This window comes from Denticeps clupeoides, chromosome 2, assembly GCF_900700375.1.
Source record: "Denticeps clupeoides chromosome 2, fDenClu1.1, whole genome shotgun sequence".
Lineage (NCBI taxonomy): Eukaryota > Metazoa > Chordata > Actinopteri > Clupeiformes > Denticipitidae > Denticeps > Denticeps clupeoides.
Genome location: NC_041708.1, coordinates 31,002,027 through 31,017,745, shown reverse-complemented (window position 1 = coordinate 31,017,745; position 15,719 = coordinate 31,002,027). Strand labels below are relative to the sequence as shown.

The following is a 15,719-nucleotide window of genomic DNA, read 5'->3' as shown; positions in this document are numbered from 1 at the left end:
AGCTATCTGATGCTTATGCTTATGATTCTTATGGAAAAATAATACATAACCCCACACAATATATTTCTTTTTTTTTTTTTTTTTGCCAAAACCCAGTAGTGAAATCAGACCCAAAGTCAAATGCTTATTAAATAATTGTTTTTCTTAACAGCATGTACAGTCAGATATGAAGCCCTGGTGAAGTTGGGGCACTGATAGATATGCATGTTAGATATGCTGTAAACAACATAGTTCACTGGGAGTGTTTCTGAATGTCAAATTCACTAGTTAGCCAATCAGAATGTTGGAATTACAACACTGACAAACTATGTGTATGTTTGGAGGACAGGCGAGACAGGACTTTACGCTACACTTGTACAGGTGGTGCATGTGGTTTAAATCTCCCAATACAAAGTAGGTAGTAGGTGGGTAGCCAGTTCCTCCTCTCTATAAATAGATAAAGGACTGTTTGCTAGTTTTCTCTTTCTTGTTTCTATTCATTTTAGTAAATTCTGCTCTCAACGTGACATCAGTGAATAATGCTAAGTCTGTTCCAGTGACACTAAAATATGTCCCTTAATATTGTAGCTGATTCACTGTAGTCTAGTATATGAATAATATGATAAAGCCTATATGTGTTAATTAAAAACTGGTGGACACTCACAGGCTGTGTGGTCATAGACATACTCAGCAGGGACTCTGGTGCTGTTGATGCCCAGGAATGCCTTGTAATTGTTGTCCTCGTACCAGTTGAAGGAGGTGACGCGGGAAAAGGCCCCCTCCGTGTAGCCGCACAGCAGGCTGGAGGCGGCCGACATGAGCTGAGTGAATGAAGGCCCCCCCTCCGACTGGAACATGGGGGTCAAGATGTCCAGCAGGTCGATGGAGCTTCTCCTCTGCACCAGCTTTGTGTTTATTTATTTCAATAAAAGCAAAAATGTCACCGTTAGTATGAAATTCATAGAAGGAAGATGAATGCATCTGAAGATATGAAGTTCCGGCACACGACAGATCTTCTGCATGTTATGGCAATGACGTGCGATGATGTCCATAGCCGGTGAAGTACTTTCAATATTATTATTCACTATTCACCAGTATGCACAGCACTACTACTGACTACTGGTTGTTTCATGTCATCAGCATTCTGTACACATATAGTTAAGGTAAATATTTGGCAAAGAAGTAGCAAGAAGAGACAGCACATTTGCTTTGATTAAAAAAAATCCATTTAAAGAAAAAAAATAAACTCCTTCTTTACCCAAGTACAGAATGTAGTGCATCAGCCGATGTGGGTCCGACTACATCATTATTTCAAATTTTGTCAATGATGATTTATTATTCTGTATTATTCCTGTTTGTGATTAGGAAATTTCTAAATTACCCTAAACTTTTGAATGGTAGTGCATAATCATCCATTTTGGACTAATATATCATCCGTCCGTGCACTTGACTTTATGCATTGAATTGCATTGAATAACAGCAGCAAGCAAGGCCTTGTGCTGCTCGTCACTGAACCAGAATTTGAACAGGAAATGCACAAAGTTTTTCCATAGAAATGATCCAAATGATCCACAGAAAATTTATTTTGAACAGAGACCAGTGGGCCTCACCTGTCTCCATGGACCCCATGTTCCTGAATTCCTGTTTCCCAGAGACAGGTGTGCAGAGATCACACTGCACTGCCCAGCCATTCATTTGGAACTAACTGATTCCCTGTACTGGAAGCCTTCCTGCGAGTTTTTAAAAAATATCAGTTCTGAAATTCTCAAGGGTCAGACCCTCTCATAAATCTGCACTGTTGAAGGCAATGTGACAAAACTGGAATTTGGATTTTTTTTTTTTTTTTGCTGAAAAAAGTAACTGAGGCATGCGGTGGTTCTGGTGACACATGAGAATACGGCCCCGCGGGCAGGATGTCACCCTTCACCGCTCTGACCATTCGCCATCCCTCCTGAGCCCCTCCTCTAATCTGGTAATCAAAACTCTCCCAGGGGGTTCACCTAGCGAAGCTGTTTCCTTTGCACTCGCCTGTTCCACGCTTCATTTACTCAATCAGGTCAGTGGGTAGTGTGGTTTACAAGCGCTGCACTGTGTGGAGGTTTCACGCAGCACAAAAAAGGCTGAGCACTTCCAAGCTTTTCCGCATTACATACGCAGAGCCACCGCGCCAGCCGTGCATTTACGTACAGAGGAAGCTGGAGCTTCCTGAGCAGCCAGAAATACCTCGTGGATGGAGTATTGTACTTGCGTACCTCGCGCAGCTTTGCTGATGTGTCTGACAGTACCCTGGCCCAAAAGTGCAGGTCCATACCAGAGCAGTGGGGATCCAGAAGTTGAGGGAGCTGAGAGGGCAGAGGTGAAAAATGGACTAATTAACATCCTGAATTTGGTTCAGTTTCACCTGATAAATAATAAAATCAGTAAGTCACAATATTTCATTTACATCAGTTTGTGGCATGGAACCTGATTTAAGCTCCCATGAAAAAGAACACAGACTCCCTTGAAGGCCTCCCTGAGATGTTTAGGATGAGTGCTTTTCTACCATAATGGTATGAATATGTATTCAGTGGGAACGGAAAGTATTTAGACCACCTTAAAATTTTCACTCTTTGTTATATTGCAGCCATTTGCTAAAATCATTCAAAATCAAGCCAATGAGTCTTTTCGGGAAAGATGCAAGTTTTTCACACCTGGATTTGGGGATCCTCTATCATTCCTCCTTGCAGATCCTCTCCAGTTCTGGAAGGTTGGATTGTAAATGTTGGTGGACAGCCATTTTTAGGTCTCTCCAGAGACACTCAATTGGGTTTAAGTCAGGGCTCTGGCTGGGCGTTGTTGTGTATAATCAGTAATAAAACACAGCTTGACTCAAATGAAGGTATAAAACCATCTCAACCATCTCAGAAATGGACAATCAGAAATATATGTGTCACAGAAAAGGGTCTGAATACTTTGAACCATGTGATATTTCAATTTATATTTGTTAATAAATCTGCAAAAAAGTCAACATTTCTGTGTTTTTCTGTCAATATGGGGTGCTGTGTGTACATTAATGAGGGGAAAAAACAACTTTAATAATTTTAGTAAATGGCTGCAATATAACAAAGAGTGAAAAATTTAAGGGGGTTCGAATACTTTCAGTAGCCACTGTACATAGTACACTCTCCATTACTGCTTATGCCTTGACTGGGGACTCTCTCTCTCTCTCTCACACACACACACACACACACACACACACACACACACACAGCATTCACTCGCACACTCACAAGTACGGACATTTTAAAGTCACCACTTCACATTGTGCGCATGCCTCTACACAGTGGGAGACCCCTGCCAACATGACAGAGCAATTTCATTTCCATTTAATTTGCAGATATTCAACTTTTCAACTTTTTTTCACCAATAGTAACATTCCCAGAGAGGAGGGGCAGGACCTATTAGTGAAGCAGCTTCACTTCATACTGAAAAACAAATTTAAAACTAAAGTAAATGTATTCAGTAGAAGACAATTCCCTCATCAGGAAAAGGTTTAATTATTTTCATTCAGAATATTTTGCAAATATGAGGTGACAGTCATCCATCAAGACAGGAAAGGTAAAAGAAGCTTTGGAGGATTTGAATGAATTTCTCACTAAACAACCCGGATTAGTCATACAAATTGTGCTGAGCAGCGCCTGACTGTAATCTCTAATGCTCACATCCTGCATCCTGATCTACAGTATTTCCAGAAACAGCCCATCTCACAAGGATTTGTTCATTTGCTGGGAATCTTCCAGGCAGCTGAAAATACAATGGGCCCTCTGGACAGGAAATGGCATGTGTAGACACACGGCAAATGCCAAAATAAGACATCCTTCCTCTTCCACATTCCTCACTATCTCAAGAGAGGAGAGGAGAAAAGCACTGAATGTCATTGAGTAAAATTTCACGCTGCTTTGTCAGTCACTTTCATTGACCCTCCAGAAAAATGATCTTTCAGCCCATCTGGATCTCAAAAATAAAGAATGAATTTTGGGCCCAAAAAGATTTGTCTAAATCACTCTCTGTACCCTGAGAAATCCTTTTAAAAAATGGCCCCGCCCATGGGAACACTGGTCTTTAACTTTACCCACAACCCGAAAAAGCCTACCCGTAAAAGCCCTGAAGAGAGGTGTGCGCACTGTAATCTCATTAGTGGAATTGGCTTAGAACGGCACCTTGTAACACGCTGCAGGACAGACGAGTGAGGCAAATGCAAGCCATCTTTATGAATGCTGCTATGAAGCATGTTCCGACGTCCACATCAAACAGGACTCTATTGTTTTTTAATCGGAAGACAGCTTGGGATTCGGCATTAACCTATTTAGCCAGTGTGAGTTCCTCTGCTAAACGCAGGGGCCGAGCAGAAAGGGATGAACCAGTCAGGAGGTCAGAAGACACACAGCGCACACACACTCTAATCTCGCTGCAATGTAAACACTGCCATTAACCAAATGTAAAGAGAGACGGCATGCCTCAGAGAAAGCTTCTGCACCATGTCAGCTGTCTGTAGCTCAGTGACAAGGTTCTTTAAGAGAAAATCTGTGGCTTCTTGAACACGTCACCTTTCAGCATTCGCTATTTCCCACTGTACAGGAGCGAGTCAGTTCGGTGGGTGCTGCCAGGCTGCTGGCAGTAACATGAGGAATCCCCAACACATGCTGGGAGAGCTTTCTTAAGTTATGAATCAACAACAAAGCAGCATACAACAAGCCCAAAAGCCCATAGGGAAAATTCAGTGCCGTGGCATGATCCTGACAAACAACATATTCACTATAAGCAATTCAAATATCATCCATTGTGTTCTATAATATATATATATATATACACACACACACACACACACACACACACGACTAACAAATCAAGGGTATAACACACAACCTGCAGGGGAAGACTCATCGTGTCCAGTGGAATAAAGAATACATGTCATAGAATCATTAAATCATTCACATTGTTTCATGACGATTTGTGGAAAGAGCCATGGAATACCCACAATACCCAGTATACCGAACTGAGCAAATCCCTTTTTATCCAGAAGCAAGGCAGTAACAAAGTCGGTTTTAGCCCTGCTCAAAGTGAAATTACACACAGGGACAAATGGGGACAGGACATGAACCCCGACCTTCTTATGTGCCCCTCTGCTACTGTACCACCCTAAACCTGAACCAGTGTGACATCCGCAGAACACTATCCATTCATCTTCACACATCTTCATGTCAGCTCCAGCAAATGCTATGGGCTCACCAGACGGAACAGCTTAAATAAGTCCACATTGGCGTAGAGCTTGTCCTCAATGTCCTTCAGCATCTGGGAGGTGAGCACGCACATAGCATTGCGTACAGTGTAGAGGCCGCGACGACTGGGGAAGATGAGAAACTGCTCCAACAGGGTCTGACTGCAGGCAATGTCCACCAGCTGGACATCTGGGACACCATACGCAAACTATGGAGACAGACAGAAAGAAAGAAACAGAGTTGTACTATTAGTTTTAATAGGTAGATATAGGTCTAACATATGTAAGATATTATTACATTTGATAGGTTAGTTTTAGAAATAGATTTGACACATTCTGCTTATATGAAATTGTAATTTTTCTAAGCATAGATATAATTACTAATGTGGTGCAGGAGCAACTTTTGTGGTCAGATAAGACTAGGATTGCTCAAAAACAATCACGCCTACATTAAAGTGCAATGGTGCATGCAGGTGAGTAACAGCAGCAGAAATGTGGCAAAAGTTATCCACCCAGACAATGTAATAATGTGCAAAACTGAGCATCTGTGCTGTGAACTTTTCAGAACAACTAGTAAACATGGAACACAGAGCATTTCTTCTGGCAGTGATTATCTCCAGCCAATAGGGATCCAGTTTTTCCACATTCTTACAAAGCCATGCTATCAAACCACATAATACATAATCACATTGTTCCTGTGAAGACAAGAGACTTCGTAGGAAAGATGTATCAAAATAAACATTAGTGGATTTGCCTTTGATACAATTTCCTTTAAAAAATGTAACTGTTTAATGAAAAGGTGAAAGTGAAGTGATTGTCATTGTGATACACTGCAGCACAGCACATAGTGCACACAACAAAATGTGTCCTTTGATTTTAACCATCACCCTTAGTGAACAGTAGGCAGCCATGACAGGCACCCGGAGAGCAGTGTGTGGGGACGGTGCTTTGCTCAGTGGCACCTCAGTGGCACCTAGGCGGCTCCGGATTTGAACCGGCAACCTTGTGATTACGGGACCGATTAAATTGATATCTTATTAGGAATATGTATATTACTGCTGTTCATTTATCTTAATATTGTACTAAATTACCTGAAACATGAAAATATGCCACTCTCAAGTTTACTACTGCATTTCAAAATAAACTGAAACATGATACAAAATCATTATGATTAATTAATTAAATTAATAAATAAATTAATTTCTATGTACATTTCATTTAGTGATGTAGAGCAGTTTTTTAACATGTTTAACCACACCAACAGAGACACAGAAAAAAAAAAAAACGCTGTGTCCAAAATTCTGTCAGTTACCTGGGGCTTGAGGTCAAAGAGAGGACAGCAGGTACATACACACACACACACACACACACACACACACACGCGTAAACACACAACTCCCCTGAAGGCTGGAGGCCTTTCAGAATCGGGCCATGCCGTAAAGAGGCCGCCATGCCTGAATTCTGAAGGAGCTCTGGCCATTAGCACAAATAGCCCCTCAGAACCAGCACAATAACACACAGAGGTTCCTCCTCAACCCACGTTTCTTGGCTCTCACCATTGGCCATTGTACGCCCAACCCCAGTCCCGGCTTAGCGCCAAGCCCTGCGTGTAATTGGCCGTCTGAATGTGAGCGCATCTCTTTGTCCTGGTGTCCAGATTCTGTCCTGATGTGTGTGTGTGTGTGTGTGTGTGTATGTGAGATCATGAGCATTCATGTAGCTGCCACATATGCATGTGTGTGTGTGTCTGTGACCATGGTAACTGTGTGTCTATGGAATGCATGTGTCTGTCTTGACTGTTGTGGGTCCATCATACTCTTGACAGATGTACCCTGTGCATTTTTTTTCCTCACTCCTTCACCCATCTCTCCCCACAACTACTAAAGAATTTTCCACCTTGTACATTACAGACATTAGACAAGTCTGAGAAAGGGATAGGACAAATAATTTGGTCAGACCGGGGTGCTCCTCCCTCAGAATTTCCACATGAAAGTGGCGGCTAGAACACTGATATCACTGGTGGAAAGGGGGGCAGGATACAAGTCGGCACACTTTCATTTCCCTCGTATCCCTCACACCCCCCCTTTCATCTTTAGTAACACATGGTTCCAACAGGAAAAGAGGCCAAATTAATTATAAAATGATACTGTGGAAAGGTGTGGTGTTTTTACATTTTATGTTTACATTTAAAGCAATTTTCAGGCACCCTTATCCAGAGCGACTTACAATCAGTTGTTACAGAGACAGCCCCCCTGCAAATAAAATTAAGTTTGGAAAACTGTAGTTCTGGCCTGTGCATGAAGTGGAGAGAACTTAAAAATGCTTTGCAGCTGGCTGCGTTACACTGCATGTCACACAAAAACATCATACGCGTTATATGGTTTATATTTATATACACACAGGGTGGATACACCGTAATAAAATGGGAATGGTTGGTGACATTGAACACATTTTATAAGTGGTCAGAAACTTGTAAATATCTAATGAAAGAATAAAACCAAGCACACCATTAAATTTGATGTATCACATGACCCGCTTCCTATTGAAAAAAATAAAGTTGAATCCAAGATGGCCCACTTCAAAATGGCCACTATGGTCACCACCCATCTTGAAAAGTTTGCCCTCTCACATATTCTAATTTGCCACAAACATAACAGTGTTATGGTCAACTGATAAAAGTGGAAAGCGGCTGGCCAGAGCCCGACCTGCTCAGGCCTAATCTGTGCGTTGATCAGCTGGTTCACCACAGAGTCTGACAGGGGTACGTCTCTCAGCAGGTAAGAAGTCAGGGTCTCATCGTCTTTCAGAATATCGTCTACCTTCAGCCCCCGACCTGCACAAAACACACCCAGTGAGTCAGGAATAATATACCACGAGAGACACTACATAGAAGTAAAATACATCCTGCTCTTTCACACTTCCATTGTAAGAAAAACTGTATAGTTAGAAATTATGTATTTCTAATGTATTGTTTCTTAAAAATCTGTGGGTGGGGACAAGACTCTGGCCTGTAGTGTACATTTTTGAGGAAGAAAAATAATGAATTCTTGCTTTTATGCTTAATTTCAGATCTAGTTTTACAGGCTGCTTTGCAACCTTATGGCCAGCAGCAACTAAGCATAACTGGAAACATGGTGATAGTCATGTGCATGGTCATGAAGATGTAGGCTTGTGAAAGGAAGAAGGGATGCAGAACGATATCTGGACATTCAGGAAACAAATACAGAGGACGAAAGCACTGGCATGTGAAGAATCCAGAACTCATCTTTAGAGGAGGAAGGCATTGTCCATCACTCTGAGAGGACTGGGGTGAGAGGGGTCAAGTGTTCAACTCAATTCAAAACATCCAAATTTTTGAGGATCGGGGCTACATGAGCAGCGTTTTAAGAGACGAGTGTGTTCGTGTGTCACTGAAAGTAGGACAGACAACAAAGGGCAAAGAGCCCACACACCGGTGACCCTGGGGTCAGCGGACCTGATGAACAAAAACAGAAAGCATTACATCAAAGGGTGGGTTATGACCCCTCCGCCAGGCTTTTGTGCTATGGACCTGCACCAAATCACTGCGCATTGTCTGCACTTCCACCTCTACACGGCCACCGTAGGGCCACACTCGCTGCCAATGAAAGAGCCTGTTTGGTATGCATTCCTAACTCTATGGAGCAAAAAAGAGAGAAAACGCGAGTTAGAGAGGGTGAGGAGGAGAGCGGGAACAGAAACCGGGCCTTATGTAATCAATCACTGGAATGCCATCAATCACTTTTGCCTCCCCATAACCATCCTCGCTGATTTGTTTTTGCGGCAGGGGGGCCCCGCTGGAGTTGTCACCGATGGAATGTCAGTGGGACAATGTTTGCATGCTCTGTGGAGAGGTAAATAAACTCAGCTGCTTACTCTGAAAATAAAGGTTGACAACAAAAGTAAGGGGCTTTTGTTTCGTTCTCTATAAAAGCCTTTTCTAGGCACATGGGCTATAATCCTTTCTTGCACAGAATGGTCACTATAAGACAACACCATTGTTATTTCGGACACTTTATTAGCTACTTTGAACACTTCATTAGGTACATTTACATCAGGACTCATCAATGTACAGTTTATGAGCAAAGGACCTCTGCCATCCAGATGGGCTGGAATCTATATTGCTTCATAAAAAGGAGGATAATGTTTAATGAAATGTAGACGCAAAGTTTCAGCTTTCAAATGAATCCCAGGCAGTAGATTAAACAACTTTGTTATTTAGTGGCCTAACCAGAAAACCTGGTGGTCCTTGAAACCAGCGCTGCGCACAGCAGCCATGTGCAGAGCAGAGACTGAGTGGAGTCGCTCACCAAATGAATGTCAATGAAATGGAATTCCACTGAGGGATCCAGACCGACCTGCTACCCTCTCAGGGTTGGTCCGCAGGGTGTCCATGAAAGCAGCCATGGTACTGAGCTCCCTCCACAGCTGGGCCACCTGCAGGAACTCTGTGTCCTTTAGCAGCAGTTCCTGTGCGTCTACCCAGAATCGGGCAAGCCTGGAAACCACAAAGACACACATGGTATGCACACACAAGCAACATAAAACTATTCACCCCCCCCTCCCACACACACACATACACATACACACACACAAACCATTTAGGAGCCAAAATATTTCCATGTAATTTCCTGTACCCCACAGAATGTGCTTCACATTCCTGGTGGGGCCACAACTCAACCAGGCTGTTCCATATAACAACATTAAAAAACAGGCTCAGATTTACTGCTGGCTTTTCCCCCCACTTCCTAAACTCAAATGGTTGCTCAGGTCTCAAACTCACACTGAGTTGTTGTAGTTGGAAACGAGTCCCGGTGACTCCCCGCGAGTGGGGTATTGGAAACAGGGATTGTTGGCGTTGCAGAAAATACCTTGGATCCAAGGAAGGATCCCTGTGGATGGCATGGCCTTGTTGGGGAAATGACCTAAGACAAAGAGCAAACAAAGTTTATATGAATATTACTGTAAAAGAAAGACATATGCTAAAATGATATATGCTAAAATGATCAAAAGCCCTCAACCTACACTCATGCTGTCGGTACAGTGGGTTTGCTTTCCTTAGCCACACAAGTCCTATAAAGAGTACAGTGGGCCACATGATCTCCATAAGGAATCGTATCTGCAAGAACAACAGGGCTGATCATTTCAAAGTTAACAATGTTTATTCAGTGAATTGAATAAAAAATAAAAAAAAAAACAGAGTTCAAGCCTGGAGGTCAAACACAGTGGGATCTTTGTTTGGAGAGTGAAGGTTTGGCCGCCATGTCAACATATCTGGGTAGGGACACCACGTTGTGTATATAAAAGGCTCAAACGGAGACTCTGTGTTTATTGGGGACATAAATAAGCTCTTTCCCACATGGGAGAGGCCCATTTTTGGTAGAGGGACAGGATTGCCAAGCTATAAAGAAGAGCTATAATCAAGCTTTTTGAAAAGTGTTACAAACACGTTCTGAACAAATCATTATCACTTCATATATCCATAAATACGCTGTTTGGAAAGGAGACTTGGTTTGCCAGGGATCTCAGGCCTAAGGTACTTAGATCCCAAAGACCTTGCAATGCATATCCATTTATTCATTTTGGGTCTAAATAGACTACCTAGGTTTATGGGTTGAATGATAGTTCAAATTATGGTTGAATGAAAAGACACAGGCTCCAGTTACTGCACAGGAAAGACATCTAATGCTGCAGTCAGATACTCTTGTGTTTACAAAGTTGACCGCCAGGGCCAAGAATCGGACCAAACCGCCAGCGGAACAATAGAAGGGTCATCTGAAGCCCTTGGCAAGTGTCTCAATTTCTGAAGAGGGAGGCCAGCAAGCTGTGGACAGCGGCCCGATGGTATCTCAGCCCTTGAAGGCTTGTCCATGTTTGGCACAGCTTCAAATGCGCTGGCTTGTGTGTGTGTGTGTGTGTGTGTGTGTGTGTGGGGGGGGGGGGGGGGGGGGGGTTAACTACGGACGGCTGAGCATTCACAATGATTCAAGTTACAGAGGCCAGCGCACCGGGCTTCCTCCCTATCTCTCCTGGCAGTATCGTCTGACCAAAGCCAGGGACACTGAACGTAAACATGGCCTCTGAAGACTATCTCAGATCACATATGCCTCGGACTTCTATTTGCCATGCACTCGAAGAATAAATACATTCATATTGTTTTGACCGTAACAAAACAATTTATTATTTTTCTAGGGGGGGCAATTAGGTCTGCAGGCATAAGGGCTGTAAGATAACTCAACTGGCAACCTTAGCATGTCTGTTGTGGGAGGGATGGGGCATTTTACCTTCTGCCTCTTGCGGACAGTCCAGTTCTTCCATAAAAGCAGCCTGACCTGGCTGCTGGACCACATGGCGATTGCGCTATACCCCGCAGAGGGGTCACAAACAGGTCATCAACCTAGGTTTCCAAAAAAAAAAAAAAAAAAAAAAAAAAAAGATAAAATATTCACAACACCCCTATAAAAAGTAGGGCTGCGGATGACAGAAGGACCCACTGGTCTCTCTCATTTTGCCATGTTTTTTTTGTGAAGTGAAAGTGAAGCGAATGTGAAACAATGCAGCACAGCGCACCTGAGTGAGCAGTGGGCAGCCATGACAGGCACCCGGGGAGCAGTGTGTGGGGACGGTGCTTCGCTCAGTGGCACCGTGGCAGTTCAGGATTTGAAACTATGCTGTTTATTGTGTTGCGGTTTTTAGATAAAAAAAAAAAAACGTATTTACAGTATATATGTGAGATTTCTTGTCTCGATTCCTTTATTAATGGTCCATGATGGATGTCTACCAATATGCTGTGTATTGGTAGACATCCATATATATATATATATATATATATATATATATAAAAAAAAACCTTAGACAATCTACAACATGAAGGAAGGTGTCACACCATGAATCATCTGGTTAAATGGCACTCTTCCTTCCATAACATCCAAACCTGTCATATTCCACCGCTACATGGAATACACAACCTCATTCAGTTTCTTTTTCAGTATTAAATGGATTTGCTTCCGGTTTCATTCGTTGAAGAACAAAAGACAAAAAAAAAAAGAGAAGAGAAGAAGATGAATTGGTACAGCTCTTTACAACGGGAAAAGTGCCGTGGGGGAATTTGTGCTAATAAGCAGCTTGCTGGTGGCCACTGTTTACGGACACGTCCCGCACGTCTCCTCGGTTCACAGGGCGACGCCCTGCAACTCGACCCCGGGACCAATTCACACGCTTCCGCGGGCCGCCGCGCACGTCCCCTGTCCATCGTCGCCCCGGTGCACGCGTGTCCCACGCCAAATACGAACATGCGACTTTCACCGGGTCCGGAATAAACCAGGGCACGTGACATAATCTCGCCGGTGCCGTAATAATAATAATAAAGTTCGCGTAAACGCAGACGGGACGCCGGAATTGTGGGATTCGAGTTTGTCCAGACATATGAGAGGGTGGCGGTAGCCTAGTGGGTGACACACTCGCCCCAGGTTCAAACTCCACCTACTGCCATTGTGTCCCTGAGCAAGACACTTAACCCTAAATTGGTCCGGGGGGGGGGGACTGTCCCTGTAACTACTGATTGTAGGTCGCTCTGGATAAGGGCGTCTTGATAAATGCTGTAAATGTATGTAAATATGGGGGGGGGGGAATTCCTCAGAGCGTTTGGCCAGATGTCGCGCGGGCGACTAAACGTGTCTAAAATATATTTTTAAAAAGATGGGGGGGGGGGAAACACAAATAAAACCGAAGAGGTTTTCTTACCTTACGGTGCACGCGGCATCTTTACACGGAATCTTTTTAGGGGTAAAAACGTTCGGTCGGCGCCGACGACAGGCCTGCTGCTTTGTCTGGAACCTGCTAATAAGATTAGTTTTAATCCCCCACAACTAGTTAACACCTCTCGCCCACACCGCCTGACTAAAGGGGGCCGCGGTCGTGAAATACGAATGTCGGGAGGTTTGGTCGGGAATGGTTTGCGAGGGCCTGGAACCACCATGAAAATTAGCGCTAACCAGGCTATTCGAGTTTTTTTTTTAAAAATGAGGAAATTGCCAAGCAAAATGCAACCAGAGAACCGGAGATGTCTACTATAAATTTTAATAAGTTATAAAAAAAAAAAAAAAAGTGTATGTACCTTCCGTGTACACTGACAAAAGTCGGTAAAACACAACTCTGTTGGTAAAAGTTTATAAAATGTTGACATAATCGTTGACTTAAAACAATGCACTTACTCCAATTTAACCAACTGAGCACGCTTTCTTTTTCACGGACAAGTTGGTTTTAAATATAAATACTTTCTTCTTTTAAACCAAACTATGGGCAAAGTATGACATGATAATTTTTTTTTATACAAAAAGACCATATTATACATCAATATATTCAGTCTTTAAAGCCAATACTAAACATAATTCATATGAAAGTGTAATTAAGAAACTTTCCCCAGCAATGAAGTGAGCGTCATCGGGACAAAAACACTTAAGGACTTAAGTATAAACGTTCTTATACAGTAAATCAAACACTTGAATTTGAACACATTGCCGGTAACGTACAAAAATACTGCATTATAAAAAAAAGTTTAAATGTACAAAATAATTTGGGATGATTGGATTAAGCCTAGTAAGTGCATTAAAAACAGTTGTGATAAAGTGACAATACACACAATGGTAACAGTTGAATTATTTTTGGCATAGTAACATTACCCAATAAAGATCTTTACGCTGTTGACATCCTTTGAGTAAAAGTCAATTGCACAACCTGCGGTAAAATTTCCTAAAATTTGTAGTATTCATACGGTATCACTGTCCAGGTTTTTGAATATTTAATGCAAATTTTAAATGCATTAAAAGTGTGAATCACTACAACAACTGAAATGAAGTGCATGATTTGTGGTCCATCTCCTTGCTTCTTTCACTGCCAGCCATAGGCTCCAGATACAAGGAATATATTACTATATATAACACATCCACTGTTTTTTTTCCCACATAGTTTGTGAAGTTTTTCTCTCCATGTACAATATGACACAATGCATACAGTTTTCTCCCCATCAACACTCTCTGGCTGATAGAGCATGACTGAGCTGAAAGCCCAGCTTCAACACAGTCATACGAAATGAGCCTCCCTGTGCTCAAACTCCTGTAGTCTCCGGTGCCGGAGTCTCTGGTACACTGGCTTCACTTCGCTTTGACTCAGCTCCTCTGGGCTCGAGCTGGGTGACTGTGGTACAGAGAGAGGGGTGGTGGTCTGGACCTCCGGATCTGGAGAGGGTTCGTCCACGGACACCTCTGTCTCCTGTCCTACTTCCTCATCTTCCTCGTCCTCCTCTTCGTCTTCCGCGCTGTTGGCCTTGAGCACTACGTTCGTCATAGATTTGGCCCGACCCATGGGAGGCTTGTAGAAGGTTCCCGGAGGTGGCTGCAGGGTCCGAGGCGGCCGGAACACTGATGGCACTGGGCTGTATTCGCTCACGCTCCCCTCCTTTCTCAGCGTCCTTCCACTCCTCACCGCCACAGTGTAGGGCTTGTTGCTGTAGATGGTGCTGGTGGTGCTACTGCGCTCCGTCGAGGGTGCAGACAGCGAGGGTACGGATGAAGACAGGGCACTCGCGTCTTGAATGCTGCTTCCGTCCGACGAAGGAAGTTTAGACATGATCATGGCGGTGCGTGGTGTAACGTCGTAGCGCTTGTACTCGCGGTCCCACTTCCTGCGCAGCGTCTGTGTGTCGATGTAGGTGTTCCTGTAGTGTGCGCTTGCGCGCGACTTGGCCGGCCGCTCTTCTTCCGACACCTCCTCGATGGCGGGGTCCCGCTCTCGGCTGCCAGCAGGCTCTGCTGCATTTCTGGCGTTCTTCTCGTCCACGCGGGCAGGGTTCAGGAGCCGCTCAGCTGGCATGCTTATTGGCCGCGAGCCGAGCTTAGGACGCGGGGGCCGCAGCTGTACCCGGGCGATCGAGGTGGCGGTGTTGTGATTGGACCGACTGGAACGGGGGACACTTTGGATCTCCGGGACACTGGAAGACAGGAGCCCATTGAGCTTTTCCGAATCTGTGTCCACAACTGCAAAGAACGACAGAGGGAGGAAAAAAAGTAGGAAAAAGAGGATTAGAATCATATCAATAACCACACAGTTTCTTTTATTTGGGGATGCCTATGAACTACTATATGTACTAACCAGCTGCAAACTCCCTCCCATCAGTCCTGGGTTTTAACTCTTTCACCTCATCCATCAAATGGGTGGAGGGGATCACAGAGGAATGCCTTTTATACATTTTAGCATTTTGCTGCTGTAACAATATAGAAAAGATATAAGAATCTATCCAAATAGGAGTCACCTGACCTCATCATTTAAACAGAAATTACTTTAATACCAGTATTTACTATATTGTGAAATTAGAGGATAAAACATTATTTCAGATTAATTTGACTATGGAGCAAGTAATGACGGGTATATCATATTATGATACTGATACACGAGTTAGCCCTCCCGT

General features: G+C 43.5%; 2 protein-coding genes across 8 annotated transcripts in view; both read right to left on the bottom strand.

Moving 5' to 3' along the window:
• abca4a (ATP-binding cassette, sub-family A (ABC1), member 4a) overlaps positions 1-13,108 on the bottom strand; it is a 38,130-nt gene extending 25,022 nt beyond the window's left edge. Inside the window, exons 1-9 of one of the 3 annotated variants that reach the window (XM_028958516.1) lie at positions 12,998-13,108; positions 11,539-11,651; positions 10,280-10,373; positions 10,038-10,179; positions 9,613-9,752; positions 7,942-8,069; positions 5,248-5,445; positions 2,232-2,321; positions 644-884 (exon numbers count right to left, since the gene is read on the bottom strand). In XM_028958516.1, coding sequence (XP_028814349.1) covers positions 644-884; positions 2,232-2,321; positions 5,248-5,445; positions 7,942-8,069; positions 9,613-9,752; positions 10,038-10,179; positions 10,280-10,373; positions 11,539-11,604 — 1,099 coding nt within the window. In that variant the 5' untranslated portion in view covers positions 11,605-11,651; positions 12,998-13,108. Of the gene's footprint in view, positions 1-643; positions 885-2,231; positions 2,322-5,247; positions 5,446-7,941; positions 8,070-9,612; positions 9,753-10,037; positions 10,180-10,279; positions 10,374-11,538; positions 11,652-12,997 lie in introns of those variants that run through there. The other 2 variants (XM_028958525.1, XM_028958535.1) reach the window with 2 other exon arrangements.
• A 299-nt stretch (positions 13,109-13,407) lies between these two features.
• arhgap29a (Rho GTPase activating protein 29a) overlaps positions 13,408-15,719 on the bottom strand; it is a 39,639-nt gene continuing 37,327 nt past the window's right edge. For 4 of the 5 annotated variants that reach the window (XM_028966513.1, XM_028966531.1, XM_028966538.1 and 1 more), the window contains 2 exons: positions 15,404-15,515; positions 13,408-15,288 (listed from right to left, as the gene is read on the bottom strand). In XM_028966513.1, the coding sequence (XP_028822346.1) occupies positions 14,336-15,288; positions 15,404-15,515 (1,065 nt within the window). In that variant the 3' untranslated portion in view covers positions 13,408-14,335. The remainder of the gene's footprint in view (positions 15,289-15,403; positions 15,516-15,719) is intronic. The other variant, XM_028966522.1, reaches the window with a different exon arrangement.